Here is a 6913-nt window from a genome sequence, read left to right on the forward strand (position 1 = left end):
TTAATGGTCTTAAATTAGATGATTGGCACAAGATGATGCAGGTATATAGATAATTATATATGTTGCTCAACATTTAATTGATGTTAGAGACGATTAATTCTTTTCTATAAATTGATTTTCATAACTTGAATACAATTCATACCTTCAATATCAATCGGTAGGTGTGGAGACAAGGGATTTAAAAAAGTCATCTACAAATTAGGTGGAGTGACAAGGTGAGATGTAACTAGAGGGGGAAATCAGGGTAAGGTGGACCACTTACACAACTTTTTTGCATTTTAAAAAGCACCTTTGAAGTGGTCCACCTTAACTTGATTTAAGAGTTATTAGAGTGTTTGTAGAGCTTTGAAGGTATAAGAAATCTTAAAATCACATTACCTCATGTGTGGATTTGTAATCTAAGTACCTTAAATCACAAAAAAAAAGTAGTGTCAAGGACATAGCTTTTGGTTCCACCTTACCTTGCTTTCACCCTAGAGCTATAGATTGACACTCTTATAACGTATAACTTTACAATTTTTTATTTCTTTTTTTAAAATTATTTATCTCTTATTAAATAGATGAATAGAATCAAATACATTGAGAAGCCTTCAGTTAAGGTAGTTTAGGCAATGTGTAAAATTAAAGAAAATTTTCCAAGAAGTGTACTCACAAGTCAATTATGCCTTCAACACAATCAAAACACTATATATGTTAGTTTTTTTAAATCTCTATAAAATTTATCAAAACGTATGTATATTAGTAAAATAAAACATCTTTACTTACTTGGTAGTTGCAACCCCTTGCATAATCCTATTCGTCTTTTGTAATTTCCTCTTCTACCTTTTCAACTTGTTCTAGAGTATCTCGAAGCCATTAAATATTATAAACCTTTAGAAGAACCACTAGGCTAGATGGGTATGCCATGTGTCTGTGTTAATATCAAGGCTCTATCAATCTGTTTCTTACATCCTTATATATGTCAATCTACTTATCCAATGCCAGATTGCTAAGAATAAAAAATGCAATGACCTTTTTGTACATGGACTCATCCATCTTCCGAATGCATTGCACATGTGACAGAATCCATTGATCCTTATCGTTGTCCATGAATATTGGCATGGATGGATCTATTCATTTCAAATCTTTAGAGATATACATGAGAGACTCTTACAGCAACCAACCCTCTACCATGCTTATTTCTAGCCTTTCTCTTTGCCTCATAAAGCCCTTTTAGATTTTTATGAAGAGTTCAAGAAGAAATATCTATAATAGCTAATAAATGTATAACATCACATATGGCCACCTCATTTGCTAGATGTACTACATATGTGTCATGTTTTCTATGCATACAATGTCATGTGCTACATATTTGTAATTAATAATAGGAAATGATAGTTGGTCTCACCCCAAGAGAACGAGAGAATACTTATCGTAGATGTCATATACAAGACAAAACTTGAAAATGGCTTGAATAAGAGAGAGTGGTGAGGGAGACGATGACATCTAAATAGCTTGGCATAACTATGCATTGATTAGTTCATCCCACATGTAATTGATTTCTTTAAAGATTTATATGAGCATGTTTTAGCAGTAAACATGTATACTTTTTCATTATGTAATGTTGGAGGAGAATGAAAGTGGTCAAGGTAAAGGTGGTGGTGATGGGGAGGATATAGAAGACGATGAGGAGGGGGATGATTACTTTTAAGGATACTCTTCATGTTCTTATGAGGATTACAAAGATTATCTTATTTTGCCTATTTTTTATTATACTCGACTTTGAAACAACATTTTGACCTTGTATATCCTTTATTTGCAATATGAACATATTGTTGTTCTCAGCTTATGGAGACCGCATCATAAGATTATTGAACAACATGAGGTCACACACAAGGATATGCATGAAGGAAGGAAGAGGCATGCCGGCGGCTATTAGTGAAAGAGTGAAAGAAGGCATTTAAGAAGTGGAGGAGGATAAGAACTTATACCCACTACAAAAGGTGACACACCGTTCACAATTGAGAAGTACGGCACCATAAAATATGGGTTCAAAGGAAATGTATCTTGGATTGCCATATTCATAAGTCGTTATATAACTTGTATTCAAATACACGAGGTTTCATATGCATTCTTAAAAATGTGTCATGTTTTTTGTACATTTAATTTTATGTGTTACATGTTCATAATTATAGAAATTAATAGTTGGTCGCTCGCACATGTCATATTGAAGCAGAAACTTGGGAGTGGCTTAAACAAGAGGGAGTTGGAATAACTGATGATGACATGGATAGAGCCCATTGCTCATCAAAACTATGTGGTATGTAGTTGATCCCGCATATACTTAATTTCTTTGAAGATTTATATGAGTGTGTTTTAGCATTAAATATGTATATTTTTCATTATGTAATGTAAGAGAAGAATGAAAGTGATCAGAATCAAGGTGAAGGTGGTGGTGATGTAGACGATGACGATGAGGAGGAGGAGGATTATGTTTGAATATAATTTTTGTAATTTTATGAAGGTTATCTTAGTTTTCTCTCACACTCTATTTTGAAACAACATTTTGACCTTGTACATGCTTCATTTATTTGCAATAAACAAGTGATATGATGTTGAGTATTCTCAATATATGTTTGTATTTTTTAATGAAGCATGTTCATGAAAATGCATTTTGAGTTTTTATAATATGTTGTATTTTTCATCCGTGTGTTAGGCTTTTTTCTTTTTAATGCACAAATTGTTGCATGGCTATGCAAGCGATTATGTCTGAGGCTTTAGCCGCATGCATAGCTGAATGAGAAATTTTAGAGTCCAAATTCTATTTTGTTGGGCAGTTGTGGATGTAGCTATGCACAGATGCTCTTGTAGTGCTTTTCCATGCGATTCCTTGTTCTTCTTGCTATCAAATTTTCCAACCATATTATGGTTACTACCAAGATAGAGCATGCTTTTGGTAGATTGTTAATCAAGGTGAAAGGTAACTTGAATTTTGCTATTATCTATCTTGTAGTTCTTAGTTCTATTATATGCTTATGAAATTCCATGCATTGTCTTTAATCATATATCTTGACCTCGTCCTCAAGTTTATTAAGTTTCTTTTAAATCTCAAAACATTTTTAAGTTTCTTTGATTAGTAGACTCTTGACAAGGTGTCCCATAACTGCATTTTGTGTGTGGACATGCGAAACTTCCTTCGCTCGACCTTCTCACAAACACATGCAAATCAACACAAATGCAAGGTGCTCATTTTTTAAGTAAATATTGAAAAATCCTTCTTCATAGTCCTTGACCTCATTATGGAGCAACATTTTTACACGTCACTATGTACTAGGTCCCTTTCACCTCAAGAATCGTTCGCGTTCTTCACTTCTATAATGGGCAATTTTCATGTTGAAATATTTTTCTATGCTTTTTCTATCTTGTAAGTTGATTCCTATTAGTGCTAACATTACAAGTTATTACAAGTCAAAGGTTGCATTCTAAGGTGAACAAGTACTATGAGTAAGGATCTCGGCTTGCATGGCTGAGGAGTGTGGACCCGTAACACATGTTAGTAGACTAGCGTACTACTTGCATGGCTACGTGGGCGCATAACCTACGTTAGCCTAGCATACATGCTATAGATCTAGTGAGTAGGAGATGTGTTATAAACAAAACATTCACTCTGTGAATGAGAAACAACTAGTACCTTGCACGCACACTATGGTGGTCACAACTTCAATATATTCATGGCATCTTCTTTCTCTTAAATTAAACAAATTGAGACATATGCATAGTATGGTGGTCAAAAATTCAATATATTCATTGCTTATTCTTTCTCCTAAAGTAAATCGAGACATATGCAAGGTTCTCCCTTTTTTTGGTAAAATCGAGAAAACACTCTTTATAACCCTCGATCTTGTCATCATGGTTAACATCTCTTGACATGCCATTATATGTGTGAGGGCCCTTTCAGCTCTCTACAATCATTCCCATTCTCAAGTTCTATACTTGGTAGTTTTCCTGTTGAAATATTTGTCTATGCTTTTGCTATCTTTTTGATTCATTCTCATTGTTTTCACTACAAGTTCCTACATCTTATAAGTGAAAGCCTCAATTCTAAGAGGAAGGGGCACTATGAATAAGACTCTAGGCCTGTACGGCTTAAGAGTGTGCGCCCATCAACTATGTCATACTAACGTAATTAAAGACTATGGACCCATAACATATGTGAGATCAGCATACATGCTATGAGATGTGTTGCAGACGAAAAAAACAAACTTTCTATGAAGAGCAACAAATAGCATTTTGCATACATGGTATGGTGATAACAACTGTGCACCCATCACCTAAGAGTGTGCACCCATCACCTATGTCATACTAGCATAATTAAAGACTATGGACCCATAACATATGTGAGATCAGCATACATGCTATGAGATGTGTTGCAGAAGAAAAAAACAAACTTTCTATGAAGAGCAACAAATAGCATTTTGCATACATGGTATGGTGATAACAACTTCGGCCTATTCATTGCTACTTGTTTCGCCTAAAGTAGGCCATAGTAATTACATGAAAAAAGCTTAAGTTGGACAAGAAGTCTTGCCTAAAATAGGTCATGTTAATTACACAAAAAAAGCTCAAGTTGGACTAGTTTTTTGGTAACCTTCTCATATGTAGCAAACTGACTACCCAGAAAATAGACTAAATCTATGTGCTTTGTAGCCATTGTAATTTTGATTGCTACTTTTAGTGGGTGTTGTCCATGGTGGCATGTGCTTTCCACATGTAGGGATACCAGTTTCTACGTGACAATGGTACATCATATGTACATGATTGTTCTCTTCCATCCACACCTCAGAATCAAGTTCTAAGTGAGGTCTTGACAAAGTCTTAATCTCACAATTAATAAATTATCTCCACGCTGGGTTCATTTATTTCATAATACAATATACTTACTAAGCTATCTATAAATTTATCTATTTGTTCCTTTTATTGCATAAGCATGAAAACAAAAAACAAAAAACTCAAAGACCCATCCAAAACTGTAATAATCCGACTTGGAGTCGTCCGCCGACTCCGCGCCGCGGCACATATAAAACATCTTGATGCGAATCTAAGGGGATAACTCTCTTCGTCTTCACTACAGAACTGAAGATGGCTACGAATGCAGAATCATCCACTTCCAAATGCGCCTGCGCCGTTCTTTTATATTTGCTGCTCTCGTCTGCGAGTGTTCTCCCTTCGGCGAGTTCCAGTGATAGTAGGGCTAGTCATCTAAACCTGCGAGCTGTCATATAATAAGCTATTGCCGTTGCCGTTATGTAATGTAGTTATTTTGCATGGTGCAGTGGACGCGCTGACGGCGTTCAAGGCTCGCAACACAGATGATCCCGACAACGTTCTGGCGAGCTGGGACCCGACCCTAGTGGATCCGTGCACGTGGTTCCACGTGAGCTGCGACGACAACAATCGCGTGATTAGGCTGTGCGTTTGACACCCGCGCCCTGTGGTTGCCATTCGGAGGTAGAGAGTCGTCTGATTTGAGATAATTTGTTCTGTTAACTTGCAGAGATCTGGGCGACGAGGGGATCTCGGGCACGTTGGCACCGGAGTTGGGGACCCTGGACGCATTGCAAGATCTGTATGTAGATTTTAATTCTTCATTTACTGGATGATGCTCATTCTGCTCCAATTCCTTGACATCGAAGACTGCACTGCAGTCACCCTTCTGAGCGGGCCTCTCCCTTCTGAGCTTGGCAACTTGCACTCGCTGAGATCCGTAGATCTCTACGACAACCAGTTCACGGGACCCATTCCACAGGAGTTCGACCACTTTGAACAACCCCACAACCTCAAGTTCCTGTAAGACCTCCTCCTGGTTACATTTCTATGCTCCCACTCATGAGCCTCTGTATGTTTTCACTCGTCGATGTGACTCTGTATGGGGGTTTCGCATTGCACAGGCGCCTCCACAACAACCGCCTTAACGGAACCATTGCTGCAACCATAGGCATAATCGACCTTGTCAATTTGTAAGCTCCTTGTTATCCTACTTTCTCCAAGGTGTGCATGTTTCTTTGATTAAGCCATGTGTTACATATGTACTCGTTATGCCTGACCAGCAACGTCTCCGGCAATGACTTCAGCGGTTTTTTGCCCACAACCTTCAGCCGCTATAACCTCGACAGGTTACAAATCTCTGAGCCTCTCTCTCTCTCTCTCTCTCTCTCTCTCACACACACACACACACACATTATTGATATCCTACTTACAACTATGACTTTGGCTGCAGTTTTTATCCTGGGAATTCGGATCTGTGCGGTGGCCCACCTATCAACAAACCTTGCTAAGCAATGACATGAATTGTCTTGCCTCAAGCTGAACGCATGTTGTCCAAGAAATTGTACAAACCTGACTGTATGCCAACACAACAGAGAAACTGTTTGTTGTAATACATTGAACTATGACAATGCTGAAAATCATCACCCTTGATCTGTTACGATCCTCCTCCTATTGATTAGGAAATGGTGTACTTGTATATTTGACATAAAGGATTAAAAACTGTAGATGATGCAGAAGATGTAAGCAGGTAGTTGGGTGTTTGATGATGCACAAGACATAAGATTTTAAAATGAAGCATGAAAGATCACAGTCCGTGTTTGCTTATGCATAGTGGATTTGGTAGCGTGGCCACAATCAATTGGTTATATCTTGATGAATTATATTATATTTATTCAATGTTATCAAGCTAGTTCAGTGAGGTAACTGAAAACTTCTTGATCTAAAATATCATGTTTGTTAAGGTTACTAAAGGAAATTTGACAAAGTCATCCTTGTGAGGATCAATCATATTCATCATAGCTTTAAAATAAGGAATTTGGGCAAAGTCATCCTTATGAGGCTCAAAATCAGCAAGGTTTAAATCTTGCAAATTGTATACAAAACCGAA

General features: G+C 37.2%; 1 protein-coding gene across 1 annotated transcript; it reads left to right on the forward strand.

Moving 5' to 3' along the window:
- The first annotated feature begins 5118 nt into the window (after positions 1 to 5118).
- Positions 5119 to 6314, forward strand: LOC147602858 (uncharacterized). The gene is made up of 7 exons (XM_086797211.1): positions 5119 to 5224; positions 5313 to 5448; positions 5534 to 5623; positions 5692 to 5826; positions 5928 to 5996; positions 6087 to 6152; positions 6257 to 6314. The coding sequence occupies exons 1-7, from the start codon at positions 5119 to 5121 to the stop codon at positions 6312 to 6314; spliced, it is 660 nt and encodes a 219-aa protein (XP_086653337.1).
- Positions 6315 to 6913: the final 599 nt, after the last annotated feature.

This window comes from Cibotium barometz, chromosome 65, assembly GCF_041138505.1.
Source record: "Cibotium barometz isolate CiBa-2024 chromosome 65, ASM4113850v1, whole genome shotgun sequence".
Classification (NCBI taxonomy): Eukaryota; Viridiplantae; Streptophyta; class Polypodiopsida; order Cyatheales; family Cibotiaceae; genus Cibotium; species Cibotium barometz.